The following is an 18003-nucleotide window of genomic DNA, read 5'->3' as shown; positions in this document are numbered from 1 at the left end:
ACACGAAAAAGGAAAGTCTCAAAGGTATGATACAATATCTTAGTCATTTCTGTATATAAGCTGTTTGAGCTGCTAAAATTCCTTGCTGCCTTTAATTTCCATGTAGTACTTTATTGCTGAGGTTGCCTCTGTTTTACAAAACTAGCAAATTTAATCAGCCTTGCATATAGGCCTACCTAATATTCGACTCTGTGTCCTAATAAAACATATTCATATACACACCCAACTCCAGTATCTGGGTAATTTGGATAATTACAGTAATAATTTGGATAATTACAGAATTTGGATAATTACAGATAATTTGGATAATTGCAGACTTATCTGGATAAATTCACAACTACCTCATATATTACCCTCATAATACTGATGAGCTGAAATTCAAAAGAAAATCTGTCTACAGTGCTGAAGCAGCTATAATACTTATGGAACAGTTAAAATTTCTGAACAGGCTGGGTGCAGTGGTTCATGCCTGTAATCCCGACACTTTGGGAGGCTGAGGTGGGCAGATCACTTGAGCTTAGGAGTTTGAGACCAGCCTGGGCAACATAGAATTGATTTTTTGTAGAATTTTCTATTTCTACAAAAAATAGAAATATTATCTGGACGTGGTGACATGTGCCTGTAGTCCCAGCTACTTAGGAGGCTGAGGTGGGAGGATTGCTTAAGCCTGGGAGGTCGAGGCTGCAGTGAGCCGTGTTTGTGCCACTACACTCCGGCCTAGGTGACAGAGTGAGACCGTCTCAAAAAAAAAAAAAAAAAAAAGCTGAACAGTGGGCCTTATTTACAAATTCTATTATTTGAAACTTATTTTTCAGAAACGGCTTCATGAGTTTGCCATCACAGAGCCATTAGTCACTTTCCAAGGAGAGCCTGAAAACAGAGAAAAAGTTGCCGCCTCGCCAAAAAGTCCCACTGCTGCACTCAATGAAAGCCTGGTGGAATGTCCTAAGTGCAATATACAGTATCCAGCCACTGAACATCGCGATCTGCTTGTCCATGTGGAATACTGTTCAAAGTAGCAAAATAAGTATTTCCTTTGATATCAAAAGATTCAATACTGTATTTTCTCTTAGCTTGTGGGCATTTTGAATTATATTTTTCACATTTTGCATAAAACTGCCTATCTACCTTTGACACTCTGGCATGCTAGTGAATCATGTATCTTTTAGGCTGCTGTGCATTTCTCTTGGCAGTGATACCTCCCTGACACGGTTCATCATCAGGCTGCAATGACAGAATGTGGTGAGCAGCGTCTACTGAGACTACTAACATTTTGCACTGTTAAAATACTTGGTGAGGAAAAGATAGCTCAGGTTATTGCTAATGGGTTAATGCACCAGCAAGCAAAATATTTTATGTTTTGGGGGTTTTGAAAAATCAAAGATAATTAACCAAGGATCTTAACTGTGTTCACATTTTTTATCCAAGCACTTAAAAAACCTACAATCCCAATTTTGATGTCCATTGTTAAGAGGTGGTGATAGATACTATTTTTTTTTTCATATTGTAGAGCGGTTATTAGAAAAGTTGGGGATTTTCTTGATCTTTATTGCTGCTTACCATTGAAACTAAACCCAACTCTGTTCCCCAACTCTGTTCTGCGCACGAAACAGGATCTGTTTGAGGCATAATCTTAAGTAGCCACACACAATGTTTTCTCTTATATTATGTGGCACTAACTGTAACTTGAATTACATTAGCACATGCTGGTTAGCTAAAATTGTTAAAATAAATTTTAATAAACCCATGTAGTCCTCTCATTTGATTTACAGTATTTTATTTATTTTTGGCATTCTTAAAGCTGGGCAATGTAATTATCAGATCTTTGTTTGTCTGAACAGGTATTTTTGTACATGCTTTTTGTAAACCAAAAACTTAAATTTCTTCAGGTTTTCTAACATGCTTACCACTGGGCTACTGTAAATGAGAAAAGAATAAAATTATTTAACGTTTTAATATGTCTAGTATATTCGTGTATATATAGATATTCTAAGATTCTTTTTTAAAAAAACAAATGTATTGGACATAATCAAAATTCAAAATTTTCACAATAAAAATTTAAGACTTATAATTCAAAGCACATTATCAAAAAAGTGAAAATACAACCAATAGAAAGAGAAAAAATATTTTCAAACCATGTATCTGATAAGGGTCGAGTATCCAGAATATATAAAGCACCATTACAACTCAATAAATAGATATTCTAAGATTCTTACCCCCAAGGACTTATCAGAGGTTATAGATTAACACTCAGTGTAAGATGATAAGGCAGTTAAGGATACATCAGAACCGAAAACTATGTGAAGGAGTTAGAAGGAGTAGATGCTTTCAGGCATCTTTCTTAAATAAATAACAACTCTATCAATAAATATGAATTTGTGTTATTTGTTACAGAGGCAAAACAATAAGCATGCCAAATTATATAGGGTTTTCTTTTTCTAACCATAGAAATTATACAGATCTGTTTATGGAAATAAAATTTTGCCATTACTGTTAATCCCAGGCTCACAAGATCTTCAACTACAGTTGAACAAAAGATATGGAAATATTCAGCCGCATAGTTCTTATTCTGATCCACAATGTTATAGCAAAGACCATAGTATTAAATCATAAATATATGCCATAAGGAAGTTGCTCCCCTTACAACTTTAAAGCAAGCCAGTATTACCTCTAGTTTGTAGATGTGGAACATGTCTTGGTCATCCAGTGAGCAGTGGAGTCAAGCAGAACCCAGGCCTTTGGTCCGTGCCTGTATGGAACAAGAGATGCGGTCTCATGGAATAACTGGCCAGAACATAAACCATAACAGAAGCGCCAGCCTGATGACCTCTGAAGTTTGATTCCCAGAGACACAGGGTGATCTGGAGTTTGTTTCAAGAGTCTTGTTGTACTTTCTGTGTTTCACTGGAGGGCTGTACTTAGCTTTCCCTGCTCACTTTAGCCACCTACATCTGGGCACCAATATCAAAAAAATACTTTGGAAAAATTGGGCAGGCCTCTTGTGGAGCTCTGCTACTGTAAAGGGGGAGCTTATATATTTCCGAATAGTAGATGATTTAGAGCAGGAAGGATTCTACTTTCCTGGATCATGTTACCAAAGCAAGGGTCAATAAAAGGCATCTCCAAGACCCGAAAATCTTCAAGGTTCTCATAATTAAAGACTTTTTTTTTTTCTCTCTTCACTGTCCACCTTTTCTCTTGGCAGATAACCACTTACCCTTAGGGCATGTTTTCTTCTGTGGGACGATAAACTACCAGAAACCATGCTAGATACTTTATCTACTTATACTCATTAGCTCTTCCTTGCAAATCTGTGAAGTAAAGGGTTAGCACCAGCACCATTTTTCAGATGAGAAAACTAAGGCTTGCAGAGAGTGAACAATTTGCCCAAGGTCACCACTAATAAGTAGTAAAGAAAGGATATAAACTCAGCTCATTGTGTCCCAGAGTTCATCTCTCTCCATTGTACAGTTACATTCCCACCCAACATGCTGGGGCTGCCGTGCCAGGATTACTCCACTCTGTTGCTTTTTATTAAAAAGTTACTTTACATGTTTTATTAAACAATCATTTTACATATAATAAAATGTACAGATCAATGAGTTTTGACAGATGTATGTATATATCATCGTAATCATCAGCCAAATAAAGTTATAGACTCTACCAACATTTCTGAAAGTTTCTTTAATTATTTCTAGTCCAGAATCCCCTCCTCCCAGAGGCAATCTAATTTATTTTTATTTTTATTTATGTATTTATTTTTAGAGACAGGGTCCCCTCTGTCACCCAGGCTGGAGTGCAGTGGTTTAGTCATAGCTCACTGCAGTCTTAAACTCCTGGGCTCAAGTGATCCTCCTGCCTCAGCCTCCCAAGTACCTAGGACTGCAAGCACATGCCACCATGCCCTGCTAATATTTTTAATTTTTTGTAGAGACATGGTCTCATTGTGTTGCCCAGTCTGGTCTCAAACTCCTGGGCAAATGCAATTCTCCTGCCTTGGCCTCCCAAATTGTTGGGATTACAGGTGTGAGTCACCGCACCTGGCCCTATTTATCTTAACACATACTAAATTAATAACTACACTAATTAACTAAATTACTAAATGCCACAATAAATTAACAAAATTAATAAGACTAATGCTGGAGCGTTATTGTGTCTTGAAATCAGGGTAAGTCCCCTAACTTTATTCTTCAAGGATGTCTTGACTAACAGGACATTTCCATTTTCATACACATTTTAAAATCAGCTTGTCAATTTTTACAAAAGTTTCCTGGAATTTCCATTGGGATAGTATATATCTATAGATCAATTTCTCAAAAATTGACCTCTGCACAATCCAGGAACATGGTGTATTTCTTCATTTATTTAGTTTTGTTTTAACTGTTCTCAGCAATGTTTTACAGCTTTCCGTGCATAGAGCTTAGCCTTTTATTAAATTTATTCTTTGCAATCTGAGTTTTACGCTATTATAAATGGCCTTTTAAAAATTTATTTTCCAGCCAGGCGCAGTGGCTCAGGCCTGTAATCCCAGCAGTTTGGGAGGCTGAGGTGGGTGAATCTCATGAGGTCAGGAGTTCGAGGCCAGCCTGGCCAACATGGTGAAAACCCGTCTCTACTGAAAATACAAAAATTAGCCAGGAATGGCAGCATGCACCTGTAATTCTAGCTACTGGAAAGACTGAGGCACAAGAATCATTTGAATCCAGAAAGTAGAGGTTGCAGTGAGCCAAGATCATGCCACTGCACTCCAGCCTGGGCAACAGAGTGAGACTCTCAAAAAAAAAAAAAAAAATTATTTTCTAATTGTTTGTTGCTAGGGTTAGAAATACAACTGATTTTTGTATATTGACCCAGTAGCATCCTGGAATCTTGTTAATTTATTAATTATAGTATTTTCACCTCTCTGATTCAAATATTGTATTTTACAGTTCTAGAACAGTGCTGTCCAATGGAAATATGCAAGCCTCATGTAATTTTGCTTTCCAGTAGTCACATTAAAAAATACTAAAATAGGCAAGGCATGGTGGCTCACTCCTGTAATCCCAGTACTTTGGGAGGCCAAAGCAGACAGATCACTTGAGCCCAGGAGTTTCAGACCAGCCTGGGAAACATGGCGAAACTGTTTGTACCAAAAAAAAAAGAAAAAAGAAATTAACTGGGACTGGTGGTGCATGCCTGTAGTCCCAGCTACTCAGGAGGCTAAGGTGAGAGGATCACTTGAGCCCAGGGGCTGGAAATTGCAGTGAGTCAAGATCACACCACTGCACTCCAGCCTGAGTGACAGAGTGACACCCTGTCTCAAAAAAAAAAGAAAAAAGTAAAACAACAAAAGTAGTAAAATAGCCAGGTGCAGTGGCTCATACCTGTAATCCCAGCACTTTGGGAGGCCAAGAGAGGAGGATCACTTGAAGCTAGGAGTTCAAGACTGGCCTGGGCAGCAAGGAGACCCCTCCATCTCTACAAAAATAAAAGAAGTAAAATAATTGGTGTAGTTTATTTTAATAATATGTTTCATTTAACTATACATATCCCAAATATTATCACTTAACATATAATCAATATAAAAACTATTAACGAGCTATTTTATGCTAAATCTTTGAAATTTAGTATTTCAAAATTACTGCACATCTCAATTTGGACTAACCACACTTTAAATGCTCAATTAGCCACATTGTGGCTGTCGTGGCTAAGGGCTACCATGTTGGATAGCATGGATCTAGGATCTCTATTCTTTTACTAGAGTTCTCATTTCTCTTCTGAGTTCTCTATTCACCCATTCTGTCAATTTTTTCCTGTAAATTCTTAGCATATTCATAGCAGCTTAAAACAGTTATCATAGATGCTAATTCCAACATCTAGGTCATCTATGTGTCTATTTTTATTGGCTAATTTTTCTCATTATGGGTCACATTTTTGTGTTTCTATACATGTCTATTAAATTTTTTACTATAGGAGTGACATTGTAGATGATACATTACAGAAGTTCTGGATTATTTTCCTTTTGAGAACATACAGTTGTGTTCTTGGAGACCGAAACTGCCACATTTGTTTAGGTTGTATTTCACCATGCACTGTGAGGACTAAATAATATTCGTGGGGGAAAGCCAGCTAAATATAGAACTCACTTTGCTTCCCTTCTTTCAAGAGCCATGGCCATTCCAGTGTCTGCCTGCCTTTGGTTGCTCTTCATTGCCATCAACAGTTGTTTTTTGTATTTTGTCCAGAGTTTATAATTGTTATTGAATAGTGGGTTAGTCTGATAAAAGCTACACTGCCATTACCAGAACTGGAAGCATCTACTGGTTTTGGTATTTTTTGTTGTTGTTTTGTTTTCCTTTTTTATTTTATTTTTTTTCTTAAGAAGTCCGTTGTAGTTGAGCAGGAGTTTATGCTAGGAGCCATATTCTGTGTGTGCATGTCCAGCCTCCAAAAAACCCACAAATTGGTGATTCCTTGGTGACTTTAATATCAGCAAACATAACTCTCGTCCTCAGACAGAAGGCAGATGAGGTAAATGGAGAAGGGAGGGAAGGATAGATGGGTTACAGGATCCATTGCTTTCACCAAGAGCTTAATGTTTTAAAGGCAGGGGCTACATGATAGAAAAATACATTCAAAGAAGAGAACTTCATGGGAAAAACTAAAACCTCTGAGGTTCCCACTATGTGCTAAATTTGTGGTTATGTGTTACTTCATCAAGGGCTACAGCTAGCCACTTGGATTTTTTGTTTTTTTGTGTTTGTTTTTTTTTTTTTGAGACGGAGTTTCACTCTTGTTGTCCAGGCTGGAGTGCAATGGCGTGATCTTGGCTCACCGCAACCTCCACCTCCCGGGTTCAAGCGAGTCTCCTGTCTCAGTCTCCTGAGTAGCTGGGATTACAGGCATGTGCCGCCACAACTGGCTAATTTTGTATTTTTATTAGAGATGGGATTTCTCCATGTTGGTCAGGCTAGTCTCAAACTCCTGACCTCAGGTGATCCGCCCGCCTTGGCCTCCCAAAGTGCTGGGGTTACAGGCGTGAGCCACCGCACCCGGCCCAGCTAGCCACTTTGACAGCCAAGAAAACTCAAGCAAAACCCCCACTAACATTTAAAAAACAACAACAAAAAGACATTCCTGGGTTTCCAACCCAAGTCCATGGCCAAAGCCCATCTTCTTTCCACCATGCCAGAAAACCCCTTACATATTCTCCAAACTCAGTAACCTTAAGTGAAATGTGTAAAGTGAAATAACCTTAAATGAGCCTTAACAAAACCTTAACTAGAATTATGGAATTTTTCTTAGGTTAGAGAGAAAAACCGAAAACACCAACTGGTCTCTTGCACTCCTCTGATCTGAGAAGAAGGCCTGCCTTGTTCAACCCCTCCATCTGTTACCTGGATTCCCACTATGCCAGTTCTCTAACATCTTTACTTTCATTCTTCAAACATTTATTAAATGCAAAGCTCTGGGCTCAGTATTAGCAATAAGCGATAATAAAATGCAGCTTGATCTTCACAGTCTAGTGGAAGAGACCAATATCTAAACAGGTAAGTACAATACATTGTAGAAAGTGCTATAATCAAGGTATATGTAGGGTAGAGGAGTTTATTTAAACTCTGGTTTATTCTAACAAAGATCAAAGATCTGACTCTTGAAAGATACAAATCTTAGACTAATGTAGAATAAATAAGTAGGAAAAATACACATCTAAGAAAGGAAAATAGAGCCACTCACAAGGGTAGCTCCCCAGGCAGGCCATGGAGCATTTCCAAGACAGCCATGAGTTTGGTGCTGAGCTTTGCAGATGGTGGCACAAAGAAACCATCCTGGTCGCTTCCAAGATGGCCAAATAGGAATAGCTCTGGTCTATAGCTCCCAGTGAGATCGACACAGAAGACAGGTGATTTCTGCATTTCTAACTGAGGTACCTGGTTCATCTCACTGGGACTGGTCAGACAGTGGTTGCAGCCCATGGAGGGCAAGCCGAAGCAGGGTGGGGCATCGCCTCACCTGGAAAGTGCAAGGGGTTGGGGGATTTCCTTTTCCTAGCCAAGGGAAGCCATGAGTGACTGGAACTGGAGAAGCAGTACACTCCAGCCCAAATACTGTGCTTTTCCCACAGTCTTTACAACCGGCAGACCAGGAGATCCCCTCCCATGCCTGGCTCAGTGGGTCCCATGCCCATGGAGCCTTACTCACTGCTAGCGCAACAGTCTAAGATCAACCTGGGACCCTGGAGCTTGGTGTGGGGAGGGGCATCTGCCATTGCTGATGCTTGAGTAGGCAGTTCTATGCTCAAAGTGTAAGCAAAGGGCAGGGGAGCTCAAACTGGGTGGAGCCCCCCGCAGCTCAGCAAGGCCTATTGCCTCTCTAGATTCCACCTCTGGGGGCAGGGCGTATCTGAACAAAAGGCAGCAGACAGCTTCTCCAGACTTAAAAGTCCCTGCCTGACAGCTCTGAAGAGAGCAGTGGCTCTCCCAGCACAGCGTTCGAGCTCTGATAACAGACAGACTGCCTCCTCAAGTGGGTTCCTGACCCCCGGGTAGCCTGACGGAGACACCTCCCAGTAGGGGCCAACAGACACCTCATGCAGGTGGGTGCCCCTCTGGGACCAAGCTTCCAGAGGAAGGATCAGGCCAATATTTGCTGTTCTGCAGCCTCTGCTGGTGATACCCAGGAAAACAGGGTCTGGAGTGGACCTCCAGCAAACTCCAACAAACCTGCAGCTGAGGGGCCTGTCTGTTAGAAGGAAAACTAACAAACAGAAAGGAATAGCATCAACACCAACAAAAAGGACATGCACACCAAAACCCCATCCATAGGTAACCAACATCAAAGACCAAAGGTAGATAAAACCACAAAGATGGGGAGAAACCAGAGCAGAAAGGCTGAAAATTCCAAAAAACCAGAACACCTCTTCTCCTCCAAAGGAACGCAACTCCTCACCAGCAAGGGAACAAAGCTGGATGGAGAATGAGTTTGACAAGTTGACAGAAGTAGGCTTCAGAAGGTCGGTAATAACAAACTTCTCCGAGCTAAAGGAGAATGTTCTAAACCATTGCAAGGAAGCTAAAAACCTTGAAAAAAGGTTAGACAAATGGCTAACTAGAATAAACAGTGTAGAGAAGAGCTTAAATGACCTGATGGAGCTGAAAACCACAGTACAAGAACTTTGTGAAGCATACGCAAGCTTCAATAGCTGATTCAATCAAGCAGAAGAAAGGACATCAGTGATTGAAGGTCAAATTAATGAGATAAAGCGAAAAGACAAGATCAGAGAAAATAGAGTGAAAAGAAACGAACAAAGCTTCCAAGAAACATGGGACTATGTGAAAAGACCAAATCTACATTTGATTGTTGTACCTGAAAATGACGGGGAGAATGGAACCAATTTAGAAAACACTCCTCAGGATATTATCCAGGAGAACTTCCCCAATCTAGCAAGGCAGGCCAACAGTCAAATTCAGGTAATACAGAGAACACACAAAGATACTCCTTGAGAAGAGCAACCCCAAGACAAATAATTGTCAGATTCACCAAGGTTGAAATGAAGGAAAAAATGTTAAGGGCAGCCAGAGAGAAAGGTCGCGTTACCCACAAAGGGAAGCCCATCAGACTAACAGCAGATCTCTCCACAGAAACTCTAAAAGCCGGAAGAGAGTGGGGGCCAATATTCAACATTCTTAAAAGAATTTTCAACCCAGAATTTCATATCCAGCCAAACTAAGCTTCATAAGTGAAGGAGAAATAAAATCCTTTACAGACAAGCAAATGCTGAGAGATTTTGTCACCACCAGGCCTGCCTTACAAGAGCTCCCGAAGGAAGCACCAAACATGGAAAGGAACAACCGGTACCAGCCACTGCAAAAACATACCAAATTGTAAAGACCATAGATGCTATGAAGAAACTGCATCAATTAATGGGCGAAATAACCAGCTAGCATCATAATGACAGGATCAAATTCAAATGTAACAATATTAACCTTAAATGTAATTGAGCTAAATGCCCCTATTAAAAGGATAAAGAGCCAAGACCTGGCTGGGCGTGGTGGCTCATGCCTGTAATCCCAGCACTTTGGGAGGCCGAGGCGGGTGGATCACGAGGTCAGGAGATCGAGACCATCCTGGCCAACATGGAGAAACCCCATCTCAATAAAAAATTAGCCCAGCGTGGTGGTGGGTGCCTGTAGTCCCAGCTACTCAGGAGTCTGAGGCAGGAGAATGGCGTGAACCCGATAGGTGGAGCTCACAGTGAGCCGAGATCACGCCACTGAACTCCAGCCTGGCTGACAGACAGAGTGAGACTCCGTCTCAAAAAAAAAAAAAAAAAAAAAAAAAAAAAAAAAAAAAAAGAGTCAAGACCCATCTGTGTGCTGTATTCAGGAGACCCATCTCACATGCGGAAACACACAAACACACATAGGCTCAAAATAAAGGGATGGAGGAAGATCTACAAAACAAATGGAAGCAAAACAAAGTAGGGGCTGCAATCCTGGTCTCTGATAACACAGACTTTAAACCAACAAAGATCAAAAGAGACAAACAAGGTCATTACACAATTCTAAAGGGATCAATTCAACAAGAAGAGCTAACTATCCTAAATATATATGCACCCAATACAGGAGCACCCAGATTCATAAAGCAAGTTCTTAGAGACCTACAAAGAGACTTAGACTCCCACACGATAATAATGGGAGACTTTAACACTCCACTGTCAATATTAGACAGATCAATAAGACAGAAAGTTAACAAGGATACCCAGGAATCGAACTCAGCTCTGCACCAAGCGGACCTAATAGACATCTACAGAACTCTCCACCCCAAATCAACAGAAGATACATTCTTCTCAGCACCACATCACACTTATTCCAAAATCAACCACATAGTTGGAAGTAAAACACTCCTCAGCAAATGTAAAAGAACAGAAATTATAGCCAACTGTCTGTCAGACCACCGTGCAATCAAACTAGAACTCAGGATTAAGAAACTCACTCAAAACCGCTCAACTACATGGAAATTGAACAACCTGCTCCTGAATGACTACTGGGTACATAACGAAATGAAGGCAGAAATAAAGATGTTCTTTGAAACCAATAAGAACAAAGACACAACATACCAGAAGCTCTGGGACACATTTAAAACAGTGTGTAGAGAGAAATTTATAGCACTAAATGCCCACAAGAGAAAGCAGAAAAGATCTAAAATTGACACCCTAACATCAGAATTAAAAGAACTCGAGAAACAAGAGCAAAAAAATTCAAAAGCTAGCAGAAGACAAGAAATAACTAAGATCAGAGCAGAACAGAAGGAGATAGAGACGCAAAAAACCCTTCAAAAAATCAATGAATCCAGGAGCTGTTTTTTTGAAAAGATCAACAAAATTGATAGACCACTAGCAAGACTAATAAAGAAGAAAAGAGAGAAGAATCAAATAGACACAATAATAAATGATAAAGAGGATATCACCACCGATCCCATGGAAATACAAACTACTATCAGAGAATACTAGAAACACCTCTACACAAATAAACTAGAAAATCCAGAAGAAATGGATATATTCCTGGACACATATACCCTCCCAAGACTAAACCAGGAAGAAGTTGAATCTCTGAATAGACCAATAACAGGTTCTGAAATTGAGGCAGTAATTAATAGCCTACCAACCAAAAAAAGTCCAGGACCAGATGGATTCACAGCCAAATTCTACCAGAGGTACAAAGAGGAGCTGGCACCATTCCTTCTGAAACTATTCCAATCAATAGAAAAAGAGGAAATCCTCCCTAACTCATTTTATGAGGCCAGCATCATCCTGACACCAAAGCCTGGCAGAGACACAACAAAAAAAAAGATAATTTTAGGTCAATATCCCTGATGAACATTGATGCGAAAATCCTCAATAAAATATTGGCAAACCGAATCCAGCAGCACATCAAAAAGCTTATCCACTACGATCAAGTGGGCTTCATCCCTGGGATGCAAAGCTGGTTCAACATATGCAAATCAATAAATGTAATCCATCACATAAACAGAACCAATGACAAAAACCACATGATTATCTCAATAGATGCAGAAAAGGCCTTCAACAAAATTCAACAGCTTTTCACGTTAAAAACTCTCAATAAACTAGGTATTGATGGAATCTATCTCAAGCTAATAAGAGCTATTTATGACAAACCCACAGCCAATATCATACTGAATGGGCAAAAACTGGAAGCATTCCCTTAGAAAACCAGCACAAGACAAGGATGCCCTCTCTCACCACTCCTATTCAACATAGTATTGGCAGTTCTGGCCAGGGCAATAAGGCAAGAGAAAGCAATAAAGGGTATTCAATTAGGAAAAGAGGAAGTCAAATTGTCTCTGTTTCCAGATGACATGATTGTATATTTAGAAAACCCCATCATCTCTGCCTAAAGTCTCCTTAAGCTGATAAGCAACTTCAGCAAAGTCTCAGGATACAAAATCAATGTGCAAAAATCACAAGCATTCCTATACCCCAAGAACAGACAAACAGAGAGCCAAATCACGAGTGAAGTCCCATTCACAACTGCCACTAAGAAAATAAAATACCTAGGAATACAACTTACAAGGGATGTGAAGGAACTCTTCAAAGAGAACTACAAACTTCTGCTCAAGGAAATAAGAGAGGACAAAAACAAATGGAAAAACATTCCATGCTCATGGGTAGGAAGAATCAATATCGTGAAAATGGCCATACTGACCAAAATAATTTTTAGATTCAATGCTATCCCCATCAAGCTACCACTGACTTTCTTCACAGAATTGGAAAAAACGACTTTAAACTTCATGTGGAACCAAAAAAGAGCCCACATTGCCAAGACAATCCTGGGCAAGAAGAACAAAGCTGGAGGCATCACGCTACCTGACTTCAAACTTACTACAAGGCTACAGTAACCAAAACAGCATGGTTCTGGTACCAAAACAGATATATAGACCAATGGAACAGAACAGAGGCCTCAGAAATAACACCACACATCTACCACCATCTGATCTTTGACAAACCTGACACACACAAGCAATGGGGGAAAAGATTCCCTATTTAATAAATAGTGTTGGGAAAACTGGCTAGCCATATGCAGAAAACTAAAACTGGACCCCTTTCTTACACCTTATACAAAAATCAACTCAAGATGGATCAAAGACTTAAACATAAGACCTAGGACCATAAAAATCCTAGAAGAAAACCTAGGCAATACCATTCAGGACATAGGCATGGGAAAAGACTTCATGTCTAAAATACCAAAAGCAATGGCAACAAAAGCCAAAATAGACAAATGGGATCTAATTAAACTAAAGAGCTTCTGCACAGTAAAAGAAACTATCATCAGAGTGAACAGGCAACCTACAGAATGGGAGAAAATTTTGAATCTATCCATCTGACAAAGGGCTAATATCCAGAATCTACAAAGAACTTAAACAAATTTACAAAAAAAAAGCAAACAACCCCATAAAAAAATGGGCAAAGGATATGAACAGACAATTCTCAAAAGAAGACATTTATGCAGCCAACAGACATATGAAAAAATGCTCATCATCACTGGTCATTAGAGAAATGCAAATCAAAACCACAATGAGATAGCATCTCACGCCAGTTGGAATGGCGATCATTAAAAAGTCAGGAAACAACAGATGCTGGTGAGGTTGTGCAAAAATAGGAACGCTTTTACACTATTTGTGGGAGTGTAAATTAGTTCAACCATTGTGGAAGACAGTGTGGAGATTCCTCAAGGATCTAGAACTAGAAATACCATTTGACCCAGCAATCCCATTACTGGGCATATACTCAAAGGATTATAAATCATTCTACGATAAAGACACATGCACACGTATGTTTACTGTGGCACTATTCACAATAGCAAAGACTCGGAACCAACCCAAATGTCCATCAATGATAGACTGGATTAAGAAAATGTGGCACATATACACCATGGAATACTATGCAGCCATTAAAAGGGATGAATTCATGTCCTTTGCAGGGACATAGATGAAGCTGGAAACCATCATTCTCAGCAAACTATCACAAGATCAGAAGACCAAACACCGCATGTTCTCACTCATAAGTGGGAGGTGAACAATGAGAACACATGGACACAGGGAGGGGAACATCACACACTGGGGCCTGTTGGGGGTGGGGGGCTAGGGGAGGGATAGCATTAGGAGAAACACCTAATGTAGGTGACGGGTTGATGGCTGCAGCAAATCACCATGGCAGGTGTATACCTATGTAACAAACCTGCACGTTCTGCACAGGTAACTCAGAACTTAAAGTACAAAAAAAAAAAAAAAAAGAAAAAGAAAAAAAAAAGAAACCATCCTGTACACCATTTAGAGGACTTAAAAACACAACTGATCCTCAGAAGAAACATAACTATAGCACTCTTGGTACTGAGACTAAAGAAATCCATTCCTCCACTGGGCCTCCACAGAGAAGCAACCATGTAGTGTAGTGGTTGATGTTCTCCACAGCAGTCCTGCCATAAACACAGCAGTGAGTCCCACTCCACTGATTTTTTTTTTTTTTTTTTCTTTTTGAGACAGAGTTTCACTCTTGTCGCCCAGGCTGGAGTGCAATGGTGCGATCTCAGCTCACTGCAACCTCCCCCTCCCGAGTTCAGGCCATTCTGCCTCAGCCTCCCGAGTAGCTGGTTTACAGGCACCCGCCACCACGCCTGGCTAATTTTTTGTATTTTTAGTAGAGATGGGGTTTCACTATGTTGGGCAGGCTGGTCTCGAACTCCTGACCTCGTGATCCACCCGCCTCGGCCTCCCAAAGTGCTGGAGATTACAGGCGTGAGCCAACGCGCCCGACCGCACTGATTTCTTAATACGTTTCTACATAGGCAAGAAACCTCAGTACCAGAGGCTACTCCATAATTCTCAGAGGCAGGCAATGTCCAGTTACATCCAGCAGTTCTCTGCTGTTCTGGCTTATCCCAGAATAAATTTCAGGGTGAAGGGAGCCCCCTGTAACGCCCCCTCTGACGGGGGCCTGGCAGGTTAAGGACCATGAGTCAGGCAGGCCACTGACGATCGCAGAGTCTGGAAATGCATGCTTTCACCCAAAGGGGGCGCAGCGGCTCAGCGCCAGCTGATGTCCCAGGGCGCTCTGAGTCCAGTGTGACTGATCTTTTTAGATTTTCCAAGAGAAATCTGGAATTTTATTTGTTTGCTTGTTGGAATTTTAAAATATGAAATCTAATAAAAGTTTTAACACTGTGGGACAAACTCATTTTTTGGTTTGTAAAATTTGTTTGAAGCATCTGAATGGGGCAAAAGAGTGATTCACTCAGGCTGGGGTGGGAGGAAAACCAAGGAACATTCTTGGTTCCCTCCCGGGTCTTACGCCGGAGGTCTCCCCACGTCCAGTTCAATTAAAGAGGTGCTGATGTCAATGACACCGTGAACACCGCCCTCTCTGACCCTCCCCTTCCACCTGCCATCTGGCTTCTTTCCTGGCTACACTTCTTGGACAGAGAGCTGGCTGGCTGCCAGCATTTCCTGGCTACCCTCTGCTCCCCTAACCAGACAACCGAGGGAGTGTCAGGGCTGGAAAAGAACTGTGAGATCATCTACTCCAGGGTCTTTTGTCCAGGAAATCCCTCATTCATGGAGCTTGTTGAAAACGGTGGTGACTTGGCTTCCCCCAAATCTCCTAAATCAGAACATCTGGAAGAAGCTGCATTTTTAACAAGCTCTCCAAGGCATCTCCAAAACATCTGAGGCATTACTAAGATTGGAAACCTCTGATCTCATTTAACCCTGATGAAATGGAGTCCCAGAGAGGAAAGTGACTTTTCCAAGATCACAGAGTAGATTTGCAGGACAGCGAAAGAGGCCCAGGCTCCCGAAGGCAATGGTTGTTAGGGCCCCTACCATCTGGGCTTGTATGCCACAATTCCAGCAACTTTGTTCTTTCCAAGCCCCCCAGTGCTTCGTCTTCCTAAGGCAAACCTGGTGGTTTATTGGCTTGATTCCCTTCTTCTTTGTACTCTGTGCTGTGCTCTCTGCTTTTGAATCTAATCATTTTTGGCTTTGATGATTGAGTAGGAAATATTAGCAAGACATCCAAGGGGCGTCCTCTCTGCCATCCTGCCTGCCACTCTAGTGGTAACACCCAAATAAGGGTGAAAGATCAAGACCAAGCTAGGGGTTTTCATAGAGTGCCTAGACAGAATCCAGAGATGACAAAGAAAGGAGTAGAGAGGACTGAGCCCTGGGGACTGTCCCATGGTCCAGAAGTAGATAGGTGCACTCAGAGAGAATCACATTCATGTTGTGTCACCCAAATCAAACAACCATAGAAAGAAGGAATGGTACGCACCGAGGAGAAAGAGCACCTCATCATGGCCTTCACCTCCTCGCCCGCCAGGTTCACTAGATTGATTTCACCCCAGGAGCAGCACATCTCCCACTAAAACGTTTTAATAGGTATTACAGGTGGCCGGGCGCGGTGGCTCACGCTTGTAATCCCAGCACTTTGGAAGGCCAAGGCGGGCGGATCACGAGGTCAGGAGATCGAGACCACGGTGAAACCCTGTCTCTACTAAAAATACAAAAAATTAGCTGGGCGTGGTGGCGGGCGCCTGTAGTCCCAGCTACTCGGAGAGGCTGAGGCAGGAGAATGGCGTGAACCCGGGAGGTGGAGCTTGCAGTGAGCCGAGATTTGCGCCACTGCACTCCAGCCTGGGCGACAGAGCGAGATTCCGTCTCAAAAAAAAAAAAAAAAAAAAAAAAACGTATCAAGCACTGATCTTGTCACCTGCTTCAACAAATATTTAACCCATTTGCAACAAGCAAGGTGCCGTGCAAGGCTCTAGAGATGGAGAGAAGAGTAAAGCAGAGATCGTCTTCAGCAGAGCCATGGCCAGGCAGACATCAATGCAGATCAACGGCAGCACAATGAGGTAAATGCCCCATTAAAGTCACCCCAAGGATGAGAGGACAGGCTTTCCAAACAAGGCCATGACTGAGCTAGGTTTAAGAAAACAAATGCTATTTCAGTACTAATAGTATTTGTTCCTGGACTTAGGTTGCAAGTGAGTCATTACGCAGAGCTTAAAGAAAAATATACCTTGTATTTTATTGGTCACTTTTTGATGTCAAAGGATGAGGCTGTAGAAGAAGGGCAGTAGATCAATCCAGTTTCTGATACAGTGAAGGGCGTTCTTTCATATTCTACTAACGATGTTGAGAGTCACTTAGCTTCAAAAATACAGTAAGTAAACTATTTTGAATGCTGAACTATCAGAGGAGATAATAAACAAAGGTTTTTGTTTTTGTTTTTTTTGTTTTTTTTGAGACATGGTCTCACTCTGCTGCCCAAACTGGAGTGCAGTGGTGCAATCTTAGCTCACTGCATCCTCAAACTCCTGGACACAAGTGATCCTCCCGCTCAGCCTCCTGAGTAGCTGGGACTACAAGCACGTGCCACTGTGTGCCCAGCTAATTTTTTTTTTTTGAAACGGAGTCTCGCTCTGTCACCCAGGCTGGAGTGCAATGGCGCCATCTTGGCTCCCTGAAACCTCCGCCTCCTGGGTTCAAGTGATTCTCCTGCCTCAGCCTCCTGAGTACCTGGGATTACAGGTGCGCACCACCACGCCCAGCTAATTTTTGTATTTTTAGTAAAGATGGGGTTCACCATGTTGGTCAGGCTGGTCTCGAACTCCTGACCTCGTGATCCGCCCTCCTCGGCCTCCCAAAGTGCTGGGATTACAGGTGTGAGCCACCATGCCTGGCTGCTAATTTTATATTATTTGTAGAGACAAGGTCTGGTTTTGTTGCCCAAGCTGGTCTCAAACTCCTGGGTTCAAGCGATCCCCTGCCTCCCAAATGCTTGGATTACAGGCATGGCCTCAAACTAAAGGTTTTAATGAAGGAGAATAAAAGTCTTGGGGGGGGAAAGCCTATTATTCTGTTTGATTCACAAATTATGCATAATGGCACATGTGCTGCCTTGCGTGGATTATGAAGGCATGCATTTTCACTTCACTTTTATGAGGT

The 18003-nt window shown here is 41.5% G+C and overlaps 1 protein-coding gene across 6 annotated transcripts in view; it reads left to right on the top strand.

The window, feature by feature from the left end:
- CEP55 (centrosomal protein 55) overlaps positions 1-1956 on the top strand; it is a 32561-nt gene extending 30605 nt beyond the window's left edge. For all 6 annotated transcript variants that reach the window (XM_063618575.1, XM_055255265.2, XM_055255248.2 and 3 more), the window contains one exon: positions 816-1956. In XM_063618575.1, coding sequence (XP_063474645.1) covers positions 816-1019 — 204 coding nt within the window. In that variant the 3' untranslated portion in view covers positions 1020-1956. The remainder of the gene's footprint in view (positions 1-815) is intronic.
- The last annotated feature ends 16047 nt before the right edge of the window (positions 1957-18003 follow it).

Source organism: Symphalangus syndactylus, chromosome 2 (assembly GCF_028878055.3).
Source record: "Symphalangus syndactylus isolate Jambi chromosome 2, NHGRI_mSymSyn1-v2.1_pri, whole genome shotgun sequence".
Lineage (NCBI taxonomy): Eukaryota > Metazoa > Chordata > Mammalia > Primates > Hylobatidae > Symphalangus > Symphalangus syndactylus.
Note: the sequence above shows the minus strand (reverse complement) of the source record. Positions and strands in the feature narration are given on the sequence as shown.